The 20017-nt window shown below is 39.0% G+C and overlaps 1 protein-coding gene and 1 pseudogene across 1 annotated transcript; both read right to left on the bottom strand.

The window, feature by feature from the left end:
- Positions 1-5099: 5099 nt before the first annotated feature.
- On the bottom strand, positions 5100-6644 carry LOC146487259 (uncharacterized; annotated as a pseudogene).
- Positions 6645-7163: 519 nt separating this feature from the next.
- Positions 7164-9389, bottom strand: LOC146487258 (uncharacterized). The gene is made up of 4 exons (XM_085085022.1): positions 9194-9389; positions 8756-8814; positions 8447-8600; positions 7164-8116 (listed from the first exon to the last, which is right to left on the bottom strand). Exons 1-4 carry the CDS (start codon positions 9387-9389, stop codon positions 7164-7166), a joined length of 1362 nt encoding a protein of 453 aa, XP_084941148.1.
- Between the last annotated feature and the right edge of the window lie 10628 nt (positions 9390-20017).

Genomic DNA, 20017 nt, shown 5'->3' with positions numbered 1-20017 from the left:
GATTTTTACAATTAAAGCTCAAAACATTGTAAAATTACGACAAATTATAACAGAAACGATCACAGCGAAAAAACGTTCTCGAGATCGCAAAAGAGGAAGGTAACTGGGGATTTCCATGGCGTCAAAGAATAAAGCTCAGGGCACATTATGGTAACATTATAAAGTGATTCAATCAAAACAACGTATTTTATGGCCAAATTATTGTGACTTAACAAATATTAAGGCCTGATACAGACGCCGCTCCACTCATGTGCCGAACCTAATTGATCATGAATTAAGTCCGGCAAGAAGAGCGGCGCCTAAATAAATGATAATCAGAAAAAACAATTAAGTGCAGCAGTTTTAATTTGGTGCGGCAAACATGGTTCAAGTTCGAAAGAGACTGCCGCATTATGCGACACTGGAGAGGCAGTTTCATTTGCCACATATCATAGATTATTATGCTGGTAATGGATCTTTTATATGAAATCTTCATTGTGCAAAATTTAAGATAAAAGGGCCGTGTCATCATTTTTGGTGTATCTTTGAATGGCAAAAACATATCTTTTTATCACTGGAAACGTTAAAATAATGGTCCAGATTTTGTTAACAATTACCTTGTTAGTGCACAGAAACTAGCATTAACTATCTTCTAGGATGGAAATGGAATACAACATGAAAAAATTGGCCAATTTTTTCAAGTTCGTCTGGTGTATTTTAGAGAAGTTGCTAAAAACTGATTATAGTTAGTTCCTCCTTGGAAAAATCCGTCTATATTTTCTTCTCGGTGTTCTAAGAGGAATTGCATGTTAACAGCAAGGTTTTTCATCAGATACTTTAGCAGTTTTGACCAAAATACAGCAAAATCGTCGTAACAGTGCCCTTTAAAATTGTTTTTCGATTGTGTTAATTATCGTTGTCATGGAGATATCGATGGAACGAAAATATCGATTTTGGCTAAGGGCCGTCAATCCCAAACCAATAACTGCGGTAAATTTTACGTCGATCCAACTAGAACAAGACGGCTTGAAAGCCGATTAAAAAGTGAGGTATGGTCCCAAAAGAACTGCATCGAACCACCTTAGGTAAAAACATGTAATTTGTGGAGGTTTTTCTGGTGAGAGCACGTCAACAGTTCAGAGGATGTGATACAAAGCGAGAAGAATCGTCGAAACCGTGTCTTCAAGAGAAGACAGAAAGAAAAATGCGCCATTATCAGTTTTACCAGAAAGTTTAAGATTCTTTACAGAATCAATTTCAAAACAAACTCTACTGCATAGAAAACATCGGAAGTTCTTCTGAATAATTAAAGACACGCGTTTGGCCTGTTTAAATGAATGTTTTGAATGAGATCGTATTATACGTCATTAACATTCACTAAACTACAATAAGTGAATGCTTTAATATACGCACCTGTTGATACAACGACAAGACACGCATTTTAGAGACCGCTATGGCGAAAGCAAATGTTTCCGAGAGTGAAGGGCCGAAAACGTATGAAGAACTTATGTGCTCGGCGGGTTTGACAGATGGAATGCACCACGAGTTGATATTTCTTTCAATTTTTCATGTTTTATTGTGCATAATTGCCTCTGTGGGAAACGCTGTGATCCTAGTCGCCCTTCACGAGGAGTCTTTTCTTCATCCGCCGTCCAAACTCCTGCTTCGCTGTCTGGCGGCATCCGATCTTTGTGTTGGTCTTGTTTCGGAGCCTCTTGCTGTCATCTATTGGATATCTGCAGTGAAACAACTTTGGAATGTTTGTTATCACGCACTATTTTCCAATTTTATAGCGAGCTATACTTTGTGTTCAGTATCTCTGTTTACGTTGACAGCAATAAGCGTGGACAGACTTCTCGCCCTCTCCCTGGGTCTCAGGTACAGGCAAATTGTAACTTGAAGCGAACATATGTGATTGTTGTTACCTTTTGGGTTGTAAGTTCTGTCTGTTCAACAGCCTACGTTAAGAGTTACCTATTTACCATAAGATATAGCCAAACAGGAATAGTAATTTGTTTAGTAACATCAATCTTCTCTTACACAAACATTTTCATTAATCTTCGTAAGCATCACATTCAAGTACAAGACCCAGTTTCTCAACGAGGACAACCGAGCCATACACAACAACTTAACATGGCGCGATACAGAAAGGCAGTCTCCAGTGCATTGTGGCTACAGTTGGTGTTAGTTTTATGTTACCTGGCACATGGTGTAGTGACAGCGTTATCATCTAATCTTGGATTAACTCCATCCCTTGCTCTCATCAGACAGTTTACAATGACTTTAGTTTACTTTAATTCGTCATTAAACCCAATTCTTTACTGTTGGAAGATCAGAGAAGTACGACAAGCAGTCAAGGACGTAATTAAACAATTTATCTGTTCTTCGACAAACGAAAACGTCATCGAGTTAAATTGAATCTAGTTAGCAAAGAAACATTGCTCCGTCAAACTTTTGAAAGTTAATAATGTTTATTCGTAGTTTTTTTCTGTGACGCCTCTACTCAGTCTGAGGACTCATGTACATTTGTAACTGATTATCAGTTATACTGCATTTGTTGTTTTCTTGTCAGGTGAATCGCCTTTTTAGGTTTCTTTTGGTAATGTCATTCATTTACTCTTACGCACGTTAAAATGAAGTGAGCGTGGAAAGTGTATTTCGAATATATTAAACTAGTATTGCAGCTGACAAAATATTATTTCATTTGTGATGTTTTTACGTGATATGTAGCAACAACAGAATTCAATGGAACAATCCTCGTATAGACGTGTATGGTCTTTTCAAGATGTGTTGCGAAATAAGACGTGAAACTTGCCAAATTTTCTCCATGGAAATGGTAATGGTAATGGTATTTATATACAGCATTTTCTATATACATATTCAAATGCAGTTTACATTACTTTAGTGCAATGGTGAGATCGGACATCAGCATAAATAGGCGCCGCTGGCAACCATTAGCGACCAAATTGGAGCTTAATTATCTCTCAAAATTCCTGGTTTGGCTCTAGTTTTCTTTTTGGATTCCAACCGGATCCTCTTAAGGTCTGCTTTACTCGCATGGTCATAAACCACGCAAAATATATCTACGAGAAATAAATACCCGAAGATTGCCCGAGGCATTCACCATTACACATTGAACCCATATGCTGTTTACTAGAGAACTTAATTGAATATTAATGACCGAAGAGAACCTCAGGCTAAAAGAAATTGTTCTTGGGATTGTCAATCACCGTGAGGATTGTGAATTGGAGGCGCCTTTCAACGAGCGTGGACCAAAATATGTTAATAAAACATGTAAAGAGAAGCTATTCTGTTTTAGAGCTGTGCCACTTTTTGCTACTGTACACCCGTTCTACACATCTGGGGATAGTCCGCCGAAAACAAGAGACACTTAAAAGTGTCCCTGACTGAGAAAGTGGTCCAGATGTTGGAAGTAGGGGTCAACCGAATTTGATGAAACTTGCTGCAGAAGTTGGCCTTTGTGAGATATTCCAAACGCCATTTGGGTTTTGTTTTCCGACCTTTGGTTTAAAAGTTTCAGGGGGGGTCCCATTTCGGGCCTCCAAATCAGTGAAAATCCTGTTTTTGAGGGGGTATGTTTGTACTAGTACAAAAATAAACACATTAAACGTACTGAATATTTTTCTGCATAGTGGTTTTCTACTATAAATACTCTTTCAGGTCGTATGTAAGGATTTAGCATTAAGGCATCTGACTGTGTGGGGCCTGGTACTAGTTTTGGCCAAATTTTAAAGAGAAAATTACCACCAAAAATTGCCAAAGTTTAGCAGTTGATAATTTTTAACTGCCAACTTAGCTAAAAGGGATTCTTCTGTCAGGAGTTACTCCAATGTAAGTACAACCAAAATCAACTGTGAAAAAATTGGCTCGCTAAATTTAAGGGGCTTTAGCAAAGCATTTTAGAGTCCCACCCCCACAAAATTTACATATTACCAAAAGCAACAATTTAACAGTCATGGTAGCTTTATTTATATTTTAACATTTCAGTTTGCTTTGTTAATGCTTACTTTACTTACAAAGTCTGTGATAAGCAATAACTGTGTGATTAAAAACTACCTGTGACCCTTAAATTGCCTTAGAACTGGCAAATAGTACTCACAAAATCAACGTTTGTTCTACTTCAACGGGAATATTCGTACAAAACAGCTAATTGGAACTCAAATAACTAAATAGGCGGCATGATAGTTATACTGACATTTCTTCCAAGCATAACCTTGCTTGCTTACCTTTAATTAACTGTGTTAATGCTCATTCGAAGGTCCTTAGCAAGGAGGAAAATTAGTCCAAAGTTAATGCAAATATACAGCTCCGGATCCATTCCTAAAAATCATGGAAAGTGAATCATGCATCCTGGGCGTAAAGCACTTCGGCCGATAGTCAGGGTAACTCAGTTTTTTGGACAATTAGATATTTAACAATAGTCTGATGCAATTTAGAAGCTACTTACATGTAGTTGTTTCGAAGCACCGCAATTTAGTCAGGAGTACTCGTTGGAGGTGAATCATTATAAACATTTGGCGTAGGAGGTGTATATCATAGGTATATTTTCTCCAGGGATAAAACACACATCATTTTACAGGATTGCAATGCATAGAAGATGAGTTTAGGCATCACATGCTTACATCCTTGCCATTCTTTGGTCAGCGCCATTTTGGACCGTGGCGCGGGGGTACTGGGTCGAGGGTAACCTCAGTACCAGTCTTTTTGAAAGTGCTCACCCCACATATGGCACCGACATACTTATTTATTCAATCTTCTAGAAACAAACTTAAGAATAGCTATGTCAGAGTACAAGGAAGTAGTTTCATGCCAATAATCCTATTAGGCTAAACGATCCCGATGAAAAACAACTTTAAAATAGCTAACTTAATAATACAATGGTAACATTAGTGATAGCATGCAGCATGGGTAGATAAACCATTGTCACAACAAAAATCGGTCCTAGATTATCCCGGGATTATAATATATTCGTTATGAGCCTCCTGAACTAAGGTATTCGATATTAATGTACACCATTACAGGACCAGCTCGTAGTCTAAATTCCAGCACTGGTTTTTGCATCTTTACCTGACAACTAAACAACTGAATTCAAAGGTCGCTCATTGGCACTGGTAAGATCTTACTAGGTCAAAAATAGGATTGATAAATGATGCTTTACCCTCAGCGTCCACGCCAAATACATCACACATACATTTCAAAGAAGATAAATTTAACTTTCGCAATGCACGGTCGAGTTTGTTGTCAACAAAAAGTTCACAGAGATTGATGCCCTCATACATTAGAGGATGCTGAAGACCAATTTGGTCATGGGCTTCATGTATCAAATTTTTAAGGAATTCTTCTTTTTCGATTACCACATCTTGACAGCCTGTCTCTTCCTCGCTTATTTCTTGGCCCTTTTTGCAATGCAGCCAGTCGAGAGAAGTGTTCTTTGATAGTTTTTGCCTCCAGCCACTCGGTTCTCGCGAACTTCATTTTAACATCTTATGCAACGTCAGCAGGGTTTGCTTTTGACTGTCCTTCCTTGGAACCTTCGTTGAAAACCTGGGTGAGGTATTGCTTGACTGCTGGTGAAATTCGAACGGTAGCCTTCTGCCTCAAAAGAGCCCATCCCTGACCAGCCTTCTCTTGAACTGTAGTGTCATGGTCAATGTATCGACAGGCCCCAATCTTGTCACTCTTCCCCTTGATTGAAGAAGTTGTTGCTGCCCACTGTCTTCGGATGGTGTCGTATACATTTTTCTTTTCAGGCAGCATGACATGACGTCCAGCATCCATATGTTCATCAGCCTCTTCCAGTGTGCTGAACGTCAAAATGCATGCTGGCTCCAAACAGGCATATGTGCTCGTAAGATCACCATTATGAGCTATGGATTTTGTTTTGCCTTTGTTTTTCTTCGTAACTTCATGGCTCCAATCACCCACTCTCTTCAGTCCAGAAACATTATTTTTATTCTGGACGTCTTGTATCTTCAAACCCTCGCCAATATTGTACGCCTGCCAGACTCGAATGCCATCTTCGCCAAAAGAGAAGTTGTTATATTTAGTAATACCTGGAATCTTGTTGTTCCCAACGGCTGCTGACATTTTGGAAGAGTCAATTTTGCAAACTGCCACCCGAGTGTTTGCAATACCTGGTGAAATTGTAGTCTATTCTTCACGTCCTCCGCCGTTTCTATGTCATTGTTTTCCGCTACATGATTTCTCAGACTTTGCTTGCACGGCGCAATTTTCCGGTCACAGAGGTCCATCCCAGCTTGTGGATCTGAGAAATCGTAGCCTACAGCCTCTATGCCGGTTTGCTTACTTGTCCAATTGATAGTTGATAACCGTGGAGCGCTGTGATAGCAGCCTGCATTATCGCTCCGTAACACAGCTCTTGACACAGATGGGTGCGTTTCCTTTACGGTGACAAGGACTTCTTCAATGATGCATGACACCGAGAACCAGTCCTGTTTGCCCTTATCAAGAACCGCCACATACGTGTGAATTGTGTGCTCACCATTTCCTTCAGCTTGACAGTCACGGTGACCTGACCGGTGAACTACGGCAGAAAAATGCCATCTCAGGCCACGTGTCGCAAACCACTGTGATTGCGTCTCTCTGATTTTTATTGGCAACAGCTTCATGGCCCAGTCATTTATAATTAGGACCGCTTCCTCGTATAGTTGGCCGCTTATAGCATCTTGCCTCGCTCGATCTTGGTGGAATGCCCTGAGGAGATGAGCTTTCCAGGCTTCGATGTCAGTTACTGCATGCTCAAACTCCCACTTGGCCCTTTCTCTCTGGTCTTCTGTAAGTTCTTCTGTCTTCACAATTTTTTCTTCTATATCTTTCAGAACATATTTTATATTCTGGCACTCTGAACAGTACAGATTGTGGTTGTGGTTACAAAGAGAAGCAAACTCCTTCCTTTCTGGATCTGATAGAGCGAAGATTGTGCAGTGGTCAGCACAACATTCGTCTGGTCCCAAATGACTCTTGTAGTATCCTTTAAGGTACTGTCCGCCTGCAGTTAGAGCTCTCTCAGTCTCTCACGACCCCATGACACACCTGCTCCGTTTCTGCCGAGATTTTCAACAATTGGCTCTAGCGTTTCAAATGCCTCTGCTTCTGAAGTGGCGGTATCATCAAGGCCCTGCAGAGACTTCTGCTTTGAAGCACTATACACCTCCATTATTCGAAAACAAGCTAGTGCGCTCATTCAAAGTCTCCATATTCTCTCGCCTGCATTCCTCCTGATACAAGTATACAATCTTGGTCGTGGTCATAGTTCGGATAAGAGCTGGAATCGGAATGGATTCCCCAGAATTGAGCTTTAGTGTTTTTGTGCCAAATGCAACATCTTGTAAAAAGGTAGATCGCGAAATAGAGTCAACAAAATCTTTCACCTTTTTCATATCTAGTCTGCATCGAAAAATCTTCTCATTTGGCAACGGTTCCCCTGGCCCCTGCTCCTGGGTGTGCTTTCTTGCCTTCTTTATCTGCCGTAAGGAGATTCCAGGGAGGAATTCTTGTATTTGGGACTGACTGTATTTGTTGCTTATGAGTGATAATATTTGCGTCTTAGTGGACTTGTTTTGACATTCCTTATAAGCGAGCAAAATCGCTTCTAGACCAACATCTGGCGACTGAGCATTCTTAGAGCTGTTTACTGCATGGTGACACCGAATAATAGCTTGCCACAAACTTTCTTCCTGCAGAGGAGCAATAGTGCCCAAAACAAGTGATACAGCATGTTCAGCTTTTGCACTGTAATCATTTCTGGTTTTGTCTGAAAGTGCATTCCATTGAACATCTACGTAATGCGGCAAAGGTTCGAATTTCCCCTCCGATATAAGACTCAGGGCGCTATTCAGAGCTTCTAAGTGTTTCCTTTCTTTTTCACCATCAGGCAAGTAGATGCTGCTTTGTTCCTCCTGGGACGAGCTACTGCGAGCAGAAAACATTGAACCAAATGACACACGATAATGCGCACTATTTGGCCTACGCTGTCGGAACTGTCTGGGTATGGATTTTGATGTAGTTGGCACTGCCATTTGTATATCTTCTCCAAGGTTTAGTGCTTGGGTGGCTGGTGTCTCACCGACTAGTTGTCGACACGTAGAGCAAATAGCTGCAACGTAGGAAGAGAATGAATTAGAACTGCACATATACAAAGGTCACCCTCACACTCTAGCTAACACAGGGTCTAATCTCGATAAAATACTAAAAAACCCGCGCATCGAGACCCTTGCCTCGGCAGTAAAGGGTCTCGATGCGCGGGTTTACTCCCGCTTCTTGACGCGACGGCTATGCCATGCTGATGAGCCCCAACAAGGGCGAAACAGCTGTCCATGGCTGCCACTGCCCGGGTGATATGGTTGTGTGCATGCGTACGGTATTGGCCATACCACGGGGATGGTACGTGTGTCTCAGTGCTGATAAGTGTTGATTTCTGGGATACCTGTGCCCATAGCAACAACAATCCCTGTCTTCTTATAGATCGTGTTGGCCATGGTCTTGTTCACCCTTCGAAGGCGTTTCAGCATTTTGCTAACACGTGTCTTTATGCTTGAGGGGCCTTTACTATTTACTTGAAATGGATGACAGCACTTGTCCTATGAAAACAACAGTACGAAAATTAACGGTTATCAGCCAGTTATCACTTAAAAAACACAAAAGCGGTTGTGGTTAACTGTTCTTACCTTGCTTTATACAGCATTGTAAGTTTATAACGATGTTTGGGGCAGATAGTCAGTCCCGTTGCGTTTACATTATCACATGCTATCCCTGCACGGTTCAATATTAGTTCCCATTCACAAACCTCATTGCCTAAAGGGAAAAAGATTGATTCAACACATGTAAACAACTCGGCCTCCCTGATCAGTTCCGTGTGAATAACACTACTCCCCCCCCCCCCCAAAAAAAAAGGCCTCTTAGAGAAAACTACATCAGCATGGAAACATTTATACACAGTTTATTTATGTATTAATGCACAAACCTTCTACCTTCTAAAGTGACGTAACTTTCGCGGCGAGAAAACCGAGTTGGCAAGATTTGTGATTGTAACTATTTGGTCACGCGAATGACGCGTGACTGCATGCCAACTGCAGAAAGTTGTCCAATCGAACATATATTAAAAGTACATTAAGAAATGTCATCCTGATATTTCTTATATATGAATATATGAAGGGTTAAATATATTTCTTACCGCCACTTCCCGAACCCTTGGCAGCAGGACGTCCCCTGCTCCCTGAAGCCCCTACACCTTTGTATTTATCCTTGAGCCACGAGCTCATATCCACATTACAGCTAAGCAATGGTACCATGGAACTTTCTTGTTTTGCCCATTCTATAGCACCACATGGATTGTCTTCCCCCGGCCCCCCGAAAGAACAAAACGCCATTCCTTTCCTTTCCTTCCCACAAGATTTATTGTTTCCGACATCGACAGGTGCTTGTAAACAAAAGAGCAGTTGATAGGAAGACTGGGAACCACTACAGACCCAGACCTTCTTTGTCTACATCCAAGATGGCGGAACAAACAGTGAAATTTCATTTACTGAAGAGTAGCAATATGAAATGTGGACGTAGAAATATCGGCTATGGCTATAAGGATGCAGGTACCGACAAAGAGAATATCTCTGCCTTTTCACACAAAATGTGCATAATATTACTTACACACAATCACGAGCTGAATATCGAAATCTTCGATAAAGAAAAGAGCTGCCTAACCAACTAAGTGGCTGGAGAAAGCATTCTCCGTACATACATCAGACTGTGAACTTGTCTGTCAACAAATACAACAAGAACTGTTCATCGGGCATTATGAATTGGCCGTAAGGTGCTGTCAATTATCAGGAATATGGCTATTTCTTGACATAAAAAGTACCTTGGAGACATTTCTCTCGAAGCCAAGGAGCCTTAGCACTGTAATCATGGCTAATATAAAGTGATATAAAGGTAAGCAAGCAAGGTTATGCTTGTCAGTATAACTATCATGCCTCCTATTTTGTTATTTGAGTTCCCATCAGTTACTTTGTACGAATATTCACGTTCAAGTAGAACAAACGTTGATTTTGTGAGTACAATTTGCCAGTTCTAAGGCAATTTAAAGGTCCCAGGTAGTTTTAAATCACACAGTTATTGCTTATCACAGACTTTGTAAGTAAAGTAAGCATTAACAAAGCAAACTGAAACGTTAAAATATAAATAAAGCTACCATGATTGTTAAATTGTTGCTTTTGGTAATATGTAAATTTTGTGGGGGTGGGACTCTAAAATGCTTTGCTAAAGCCCCTTAAATTTAGCGAGCCAATTTTTTCACAAATGATTTTGGTTGTACTTACATTGGAGTAACTCCTGACAGAAGAATCCGTTTTAGCTAAGTTGGCAGTTAAAAATTATCAACTGCTAAACTTTGGCAATTTTTGGTGGTAATCTTCTTTTTAATATTTGGCCAAAACTAGTACCAGGCCCCACACAGTCAGATGCCTTAATGCTGAATCCTTGCATATCAACTGAAAGGGTATTTATAGTAGAAAAACACTATGCAGAAAAGTGTTTAATATGTTTAATGTGTTTATTTTTATACTGGGACAAACCTGCCCCCTCAGAAGCTTGATTTTTACTGATTCGGAGGCCCCAAATGGGCCCCCCCCCTGAAACTTTTAAACCAAAGGTCGGAAAACAAAACCCAAATGGCGTTTGGAATATCTCACAAAGGCCAACTTCTGCAGCAAGTTTCATCAAATTCGGTTGACCCCTACTTCCAACATCTGGACCACTTTCTCAGTCAGGGACACTTAAGGACGGTGCCAACTAAAACAATGACATTTTATGATGGTTATGACGATAAGAGAAAAGCAGACCTTAGGATTGATTGTTGGAAAGGAAAACGAAATTTAGGGATAACCACGCATTTTCAGAGATAATTGAAAAAACACTTCAATTTACCACTTCAGATGCCACATATTGTTATCCATTTTAAGAGTAAATGTCCTTAAGCATCAAATATAATCGTCAAATCGCGGACACAGCTCAAAATTCGATTTCGCTCATACTTTTTCTATAGAAAGGCCTTTGACCCAAACTAAACAAAACAGGGTTAGTTCGTTTTAAAATTCGTTTCCTTAAGAGTAATTTAATAAAAACGTTTGCGTTGGTTTTGAGGCTAATTTGGATCGAAATTTCACAATATTCATAGCATTCTAGTGTTCGTTAAAAATACACTGTAAATCTTCCTTTGCTGGAACTTTATAGTTTGGTCTCTAGAAAATTCAGCAGTGATAAGAAAAGCGGTTATTTTCTTCCTTAACAACGGTCATGGGTTTTTTCTTGAAGCCACCTTCGATACTCTTTTCAAATAGTTTTGAGGTACCTTAAAATAACTCCCTAAAAATCATGTCGGTACTCCAAACTAGGACCTCATACTATACTGCAGATACAAATAAAGGATAGATGTCAAAAGTTATGCTGGCATTATTTTGGGATGTCGGTTAGTTGTGTGATACGACTTCATTGAAGTTTGCTAATATGACAAATTTTCCGACGGACGCCATTTTGAAAACTAAGGGGCAACACTAAAATCAGGAATCCGGAATCCGGAATACGGAACAGAAAACTGGACTCCGGATCCAGAGGAATCCGTAAGATTGATCAATTAGATTGTACAAAAATTGCCTGAAAATATTGTCAACGGAAATGTTATATTTTTCGATTCGTGGCACCAGAGAAAAAATCTAATTAAGTCATTATTTCCCGCAAATGAAAAATGATTGGTCTCACGGTTAAAACATTTAAAAACGATCGAGCGTACAGTAAAGAAAAGAAATTTGATAGTCTATATCTTCATTTTGAAACTATGTTAAGGTTTTCTGGAGACAATCTTTGTACAACCTAATTGTTGAATCTTGAGGCTTCCGCTGGAACCGGATTCTGGATTCTGGATTTCGGATTTCAGATTCCGGATTCCTACTTTTAGTGCTGCCCCTTTGGAATGGGTTTCCTGGAGAACTGAGCATGTAGTTGAGTTTGTTTGTTTGTTTGTTTTTTTTCGAAAGCGTCCGTCCAAAATTTCCCTTTTTTGGTGGTTCAAATATCCAAGAATAAAATGTTTCGGGACTACTACAGATTTTCAAATATCCGACAAAGAAATGGATTGAAATAAGCTTACCTGTTTGTATCAAATTACCATTGTCGAAGGGCCGTTTCTCACAGTAAACGTCACATGGCCTTCCGTCATTACTTTACCCCTTCAATTTACCTCAAGACGGCAGTATAAGTCCAAAGTGTATTGAACTCCATAATGTCTATGATTATGTACCTGTTCAGTCCAAAACGGTGTGCTGTGTCTCGCGGCAATCGTTAAAAACCGTAGCAATGACAAGTATTGTTTGAATACGTGCCTCGGTTAAAGAGTCTCTTGCAAAGTGAAGAAAGCAAATCAGTCGAAACGAAACTCGAAATGGAATAAAAACAAATAACATGAAAGGATAAATGCCGTCATTACATCAAATTCGAAGCAAAGACAGTTATCTCGCAAACCCGGTTCTCAGTTTAATAAAACTTATTAGAATATTTACTGAAATGAACAACCTTTCGGAGCCGACTCTTTTCTTTCATGTTTCCGAAATGCGGCTGTTAACCGAAAGCTGATACGTCTGCTCAGAAGAAGGAAAATGTCTTTCTCTCTTTTGGTCGGTGGCGAATGTGGATGTGATTCAAGAAGTAGGATTCTGTCGTGTGGGATCCCACCTCTTGTGTCGTGCAACAAGAGTGTATCAGGTCACAAAAAAACTGTTGAAATTTAGTGGCTGTGAAACGGAAGTCGAGCTCATACTAGCAAGAAGTGCCAGCCTGTTTTCAAACACCGCCGAAAATCCAGGAAATGACCATATGTCCCTTGCACCGTGAACGTTTGGGTATTGGTTGGCGGTAATCTCGTACCCTGATCTCAGTCGGTTCGGGAATGTCGAGATTAGGTTGGCGATCGATAAAGTCATGCAGCTTGGCGAGCGAGAAGAAGTTATCAAATTTTCCAGTCAAAATGTTGAGGGAGCTTTGTGAGAATCTGGGATTAAATGTGGATGGAACTTACCGTTCATTGATCTGCTTACCCAGCTTGTTGGGGAAAGGTCATGTGCACGTAAATGACACCTGCCAAAATTATAATTATTATTATTAATATTATTATTATTATTATTATTATTATTATTATTATTATTATTATTATTATTATTACAGTCAACTCTCTTGTAAGCGACCACCCTTGGTGCACGACAAAGTGGTCGCTTACGGGAGGTGGTCGCTTACGGGAAAGATCAACAAACCAAGCCTAATACTGGATTGATTAATTAATTACAAAAAAATGTTACCTTAGCAGCTAAAATCAGGCAAATGGAAACTTGTTTATTTGATTTTTTTCACATTTATTTATTCTTCTTATGAAACTTTGTATAACATGGTTCATGGTTCATTTTGGAACAGATCACTGTAACAATTCCCGTTTACCTAAAGATCTACTTGTAGCCATCTTCTCTGTCTGTAAACTGTCATTATCTGTCAGCAGTACGGGGAAGCGTCATCAAAATTGAACATTTGTCACTTCTGAGTAATGATTTACATGCGATCATACGTGATTATGTTGTGTGGTCGCTTACCGGAAACAGAAAACAAAAGAATGTGTAATTTCTGGCCTAAAAAGTGGTCGCGGTCCCTTGAGAAATTTGAGTGGTGGTCGCTTACGAGACAGCTCTTGAAACAGTATTTAACTGAGAAACAAAACCGTTGTTTACAAGGTGGTCGCTTACGGAAGGTGGTCGCTTATGAGAAGTGGTCGCTATGAGAGAGTTGACTGTATTATTATTATTATTACTATTATTATTTATTATTATTATTATTATTATTATTATTATTATTATTATTATTTTTATTATTCATTATTATTATTATTATTATTATTATTATAATAACCTTCCCAAATCTCACATTGTAAGCTGCAATTGGACAGTGCAACATAAGCTAAAGTTGCCAAAAATTTGGCATTAATAAAGGAGTGTTAGGGAAGACAAGTCTGCTAGAATACGTTTTCATATAGAATTGTTTATTTTGACGAACCCCTAAGGTGTTTAGTTTATGTGTGGTTGGTGCACTTCATGCAGCCCTCGTTTGATCAGAATTGGATATAATGAAAGTGTTTGCAATAGGTTAAGGACGAAGATCGAAGGGCCAGACTCTCTACCTCCGCTAGGATCTGGGCTAAAATAAATTCTTGTTCTTTTTCAGTCACAATTTTTGAGCGACAAATAGAAGACGCTGTGCGTGAGTTTGCCCCGCGCGCGAAAGTCCTGCCAAACGGTAACTGTCTTGTCCGCGCGACCGTGAGTTTCATTTTAAAGAAAATGGGTGGGAAGGTGGGGGCATAGACCCTATGCAAAAATGACTGACATTTTAATATCCTTTTGTTTGCATTCAAATTAGCCTCACTAGCTTCGTTATTGAGTTTAAAAATCAAAAGAGTATTTTACCTTGAACGAGGCTAGTGAATGCAACAAACGGGAATGTTAAAATGTCAGTCATTTTTGCATAAGGTATATGAAAACCCAGTTATATGGTACAAGCTGATCACAGTCAACTTAAAAACATTTATTCATTTTCTATTTTTAGTCAACCTTAGCCTGAAAGTGCTTTGAAAAGCCTTGACTTTTATTTAATCTTTTTTAAGTTCGTAAAACAAATGTGTACTGCAGTAAGCCACCCATTTGCCGGTTTATTGGTTGGAGTTCCCGTTGAGTTAATTTACGTCTTCCTAGACAAATAGCGACAAGAAGTTTATTGTCTTTTTTCGCTTAGCTTAAGTTATAAAATATGTTTGCCAGTTTTGACCTTTTCCAGTCTCAAGGTGCGCGTAAGCGAGTTTTACCAAAGAAGGGGTACTGGAAGTTGCGTGAGCGTGACGCAAAGTAACACAAAGTGACGTTCCGTGTTGATCACGTGAATTTCTGTAAAACTGTATTCGAAATAGACGAAAATACTGCACAAATTTCTGGTTGGAACGGCTGAGCTCGCGGTGAAAGATTCATAATGGTTTGTAGCTTGGCTTGTATAGTAGGGAACGTAAGATTAAACCGAGAACTAAGAAAATAACGGCAAAGAAATCAAGTTTGTTGAAGGTCAGTGACAGGAATGAGGTGAGTCACGGCAAAAATGTAGAAATTATGCAAAACCATTGCCAGACGCGATTTTGTTATGTTAACTTGCTAAACTTTAGGTTATGATATCAATTCACAAAAAAGAACATAAAAGGGATTTACCGCAGTTGATACTTCGTACAAATAGATGTTTCAAGCGGCTTATTTGACTAAAACAATGTAAGTTTTATAAACAATTCAAGTGTGTTTGTTGTTCATTTCAAAATGGCCGATAGTGAAAATATGCTCAGTTTAGAAATGTTTTTTTCTTAACGTACGAAAGATCCCAAGAAATTGAAACGATAGAAACTGAAAACTATCATAAATTGTACCCCCAGAAGGTTTTTCGGTGAGATTTTTTGAGTACCACTGGTAGTTATGGCTAGTTTGTTGGAGGTCCTAACAAAGCCTTTCAGAGAAGCCGTTGGCATTCCTTAAAAAAAAAAATCGTAAAATATTTATAAGAAGAGTTGCCTGGCTATGTTACAAGTCAGAGAACTAAAAAAGCATTTAATGAATAGGATTTGCGTGTAAGAGATTCAAAAGTTACGATTGCTTGATTCGGTAGCTTAATGAATGTTGACATAATTTGAGGCTTTGTTGACCAAAAATGCCGTTGATAATTTAAAATTCGTTTCTCGTAAACGAGTGGTTATTTGGTTAAATGGATGTCCTTTTCATAAGTGTGGTACTAGGGCCCATCAATCTACAAGGTATGAGCGAATTCGAATTTTGAGCTGTGTCCGGGATTTCTTTGGTTTTTACAGGCATTTACTCTTAAAGCGTTTAAGGTTATAACCACCGTTGTTCAACTATATCTTAAAAATACGTGGTTACCCCTAATTTTCTTCCTGAATTACAGTAGTCCGTGATAAGATCCACTTCTCCCACATAGCCAAAACTGCGTAAAAATACACTTCTATATGATGACTAACCGGTCCTTAATATCTCAGTCTCATTTAGCATTACAGGTAGTTTTCGGGGACGAAATCAACTTACTTTTAGTTAAAACTAATTTCTAGGGATTTTATGATTAGCCACATTAAAAACACAAACAACTTGGAAAACGTTTAAAGTGCCAACAAACAAAAAAAACATACATTATACTTATTTGAAAGGCCTTTTAAAATGACGAATAATGGCGTTGATGATTCTGAAATATCTTCACCCGCTCCAGAGATATTCAAGTTTTGTTCAAAAATTGATGACGTCACAAATCGTCTCACAATGAAGATATATCACAAAACAAGAATATCTCTGCAAATATAAGAGCTATCAAAATCAAACTTGGCACCAATAATGCACACCAAGTAAGTGTAATGGGGAATGGTAGACTCCTCCTCATCATTGTAAAGCTGAACAAAATTAACAAGGAACCATGGATCTTAATGCATTCCTAATGTCGCGTCTCCGAACCAAGTAAATAATAGGATTTATAGAGGAGTTTATAAAAATAAGTGCGTTCAACCAAACGTACAAGATTCCAAGTTGTTGTCCGTACTCGTGAAAGAAAGTAACGGCTCCTCCTGGAGCAACGCAAAGTAACAGCACTACGGTCACAATAATCATATCAATGGCCACTTTCTTTTCTCGCCTGAAGATAACGCATGCATCCTGCCCTGAAACGAAGCTTTGCACCTGTCTGTTTTGCCGACGAATAGCAATGAAAATTCCAACGTGACTCAGGAGTGGAACGGTCATAGTAATTACACCTCCAACCATCATGACAGCGATTTGGATATTGTCGGGCAGAACGAAGCGAGTCAAGATCGTCAAAGCCAGCCACGTGACTCCAGTTATGATAACTACCTTGACTGTTACTGTGATAGATAAAACAAAAGTAAAAAAAACAACAACACAAAGCAAACAAGACAATGAAAGCATCTTTAATTAGCTTTGGTTATGCATATACCGGATCGATGAGACATACGTACTGTAAAACGTCCTATTAACCCCCAAGGGGAAGGGGGGAGAGGATATTTATGTTTAGGCCTCAAGAAAGGGTAGGTACGGTAATTTCAATTTATGAGTTTTGAGCACGACTGTTTGATTAGCTTTTCAAGAATTTTCCCACCAATCGAACTGAACCACGCCCTTAAGAGTTGTGTATCAGAAAATAAAATGTCATTTAACTAACTATAATAATAAGCCTTTAACATCTCTACGAGACATCTCTACGAGACAATGTTTTCCTCAATTGCTTCAATTTTGTAGTAGTTATTTTGTGTTTTATAAAATGTGGGTCGGGCCTTATAAAAAAATCTGAACTCCTAATCTCTAAACCAGCAGCTTTTTTTTTTTTTGGGGGGGGGGGGGGGGTGGACTGGCAACAGTGAGGAATTATAATATAATCACTTTGATGTGCATCTCAATGAGTGAAACAAGAGTCGGGAAAGCCGTTGACTCTCACAGGATGTTCATCTGGCGATGGGTGGAACATGCAATAAGAAAAATACGGTAAAATCTATATCGGACAAACAGGCATCCTTAGAACCTAGGGGCAATGAGGCGAGGGGAAGTCAAAACAGGCGAAAAATATGCCAAGCTAAAAATATATGCATTTATTAGTTTATCTTGACTCTTTTTCGCCGCCCGTTTTGACTTTCCCCTCGCCCCGGCTATCTGCCCTTAGATCTTTTATACATGTACCCGAATGTTTGAAAATATGGCCGATGAAAACTTGAGGGCTTTTCGTGAAACGACACCTAATCATGAGTTTTATGGCCCCGAGTAGGAGCAGAATGCTGCAAAATAGAGAAGAAAAATTTTTGAACTGCAAAAAAACCATTCGCACCGTACTGTGAAGTAAGCGTGACTTGAATTGAGCGGACCCGTTTCCAAAAGTCCGGGTAGATACAAATCATCACATGAAAATAATCAAAAGGGATAAATTGTTTATGATGCTTCTGGAACTCCAAATTTTACGGCTCCTTTCAAGGGTAACGTAAGATTACATTTTATTATTTATCTAAATTTTTACCTTTTTTCCTCGCTCTCGCACGGTACTCCATGGGCTTTGCAAGCGCGAAAAGACGGTCCAAGCTGACGAGTGTGAGATACACCAACGATAATCCGACAAAAAATAATTTACACGCCACGAAGGCAGTAAACAGTTCTTTCACATGATCGCACTGGACATGGATGCGGTGAATCATCGTCAATCGCCAGGCAACATATATCGGCTGAGCAATCAGGCCGGTCAAGCAATCCACAATGGCCAGACTACAAACAAGAATGTTGCATGGCCTTTGCAGCGAAATCATTTTTACGATGGCGATGACAACTGCCAGGTTTGCAAGAAAGGCGAAGATACTCAAAGGCACGTTGATGACACACAACATTATGTCACTCACTAAGGAGGCCGTATCATTTTCTGAAATGGGTACCCTTCTAGGAAGGCCACAGATGGTGCTGTTCTCTCTTTCAGCCATGCATTACTGTGAGAAGCAAAGAAAATTTTTTAAAGACGGAAAGGCGCTACGGGAAAAATAAAACATCATCATTTGAATGGTGTTTAAATTACCTTAGGCAAAAACAAGCTTTTTAGTTAAAATAGAGGGTGTGCATAGGATTTCACATCAAAACCTTTGAAATTCCAAAAGTTAATCAAGCTGCTACTTTGCAAGTTTTGTGCCTCAAGAAGATGGATTGCAATACGGATCTTCTATACTGGTTAATGTCTCTGGCTAGGGAAATTTGACACGCATTTCCTCTAAGTATGATAAGTTACCGTTTAAAAAATCTTCTATATAGACCCATAAAACCTCGTTAATGCTTTTTAGTTTCCTGTTTGCTGTTTGTTAGAACTACAAAAGCCCTTAAAGGGATTTTCCCCTTTTCATTTCAGATATGCGATAAGGTGGTTCCTTCAAACGCCATAGGAACGGTTGCAGAGAAAATTCGAGGTGGCTCGATACAGTCTTGTTTTGAAACCATTCCTCGGCTTGTAAACTGTCTTATAGTCAGATTGACGTAAAATTTACTATAGTTATTGGTTTTAAATTGAAGTTTGTCGAAACGGATATTTTGGTTCCAACGATATTACCATGACAATGATCTGATTAACATAATTGAAAAACGCTTTTAGTTAACTTGAATTTTGAGCAATCTAGATTTCATATAAAAGATCCATTACCAGCATAATAATGTGTGAAACGTGGCAAATAAAAAAAAAAATTCTGTGTGTTTGAATTTAGATAAATCCCAACTACTTTTTAAGCCTTAATATAAATTTAGAAGTAAACGTAAATATATGAAACATATATTTTGAACTGCGGATGAAAGATCAAATAGAAGAAAGATCCTCGCCGTCGCAGTTAGTATGCAACTTAAGCGGTTGCACAAAAAAAGGTTAGTAGAATGAATTCAGATTAGTAGAATTTGTTGACCTTGAATTATTGACCCAAAGTTTAGCGCTGGTTTACGCTCATCTTTATCGTTCAATTTAAAAGTGTTCCATTAACTCAATATTAGCAAAACTTTGGAGTAATATTTCTGGCATGATAAAAATACACGGTGAATGTTTTAAAAACCTATGGAGGCGTTTTTGAGATTTTTACAACCAAAGCTCAAAACATTGTAAAATTACGACAATTATAACAGAAACGATCACAGCGAAAAAACGTTCTCGAGATCGCAAAAGAGGAAGGTAACTGGGGATTTCCATGGCGTCAAAAAAATAAAGCTCAGGGCACATTATGGTAACATTATCAAGTGATTCAATCAAAACAACGTATTTTATGGCCAAATTATTGTGACTAAACAAATATTAAGGCCTGATACAGACGCCGCTCCACTCATGTGCCGAACCTAATTGATCATGAATTAAGTCCGGCAAGAAGAGC

This window comes from Pavona decussata, unplaced genomic scaffold, assembly GCF_977016875.1.
Source record: "Pavona decussata unplaced genomic scaffold, jaPavDecu1.1 SCAFFOLD_16, whole genome shotgun sequence".
NCBI lineage: Eukaryota > Metazoa > Cnidaria > Anthozoa > Scleractinia > Agariciidae > Pavona > Pavona decussata.
The sequence above is the reverse complement of the archived record's forward strand: the minus strand, read 5'-3'. Positions and strand labels throughout refer to the sequence as shown.

Bases quoted from the DNA above. Each gene is read 5' to 3' on its own strand.
- LOC146487258 (XM_085085022.1), bottom strand. From the start codon at position 9,389: ATGGCGTTTTGTTCTTTCGGGGGGCCGGGGGAAGACAATCCATGTGGT. The intron at 8,815-9,193 runs GTAAGAAATATA...TTTTCCCTTTAG, and splicing joins CAAGGGTTCGGGAAGTGGCG to GCAATGAGGTTTGTGAATGG. The intron at 8,117-8,446 runs GTATCCCAGAAA...CCTACGTTGCAG, and splicing joins TGTTGTTGCTATGGGCACAG to CTATTTGCTCTACGTGTCGA.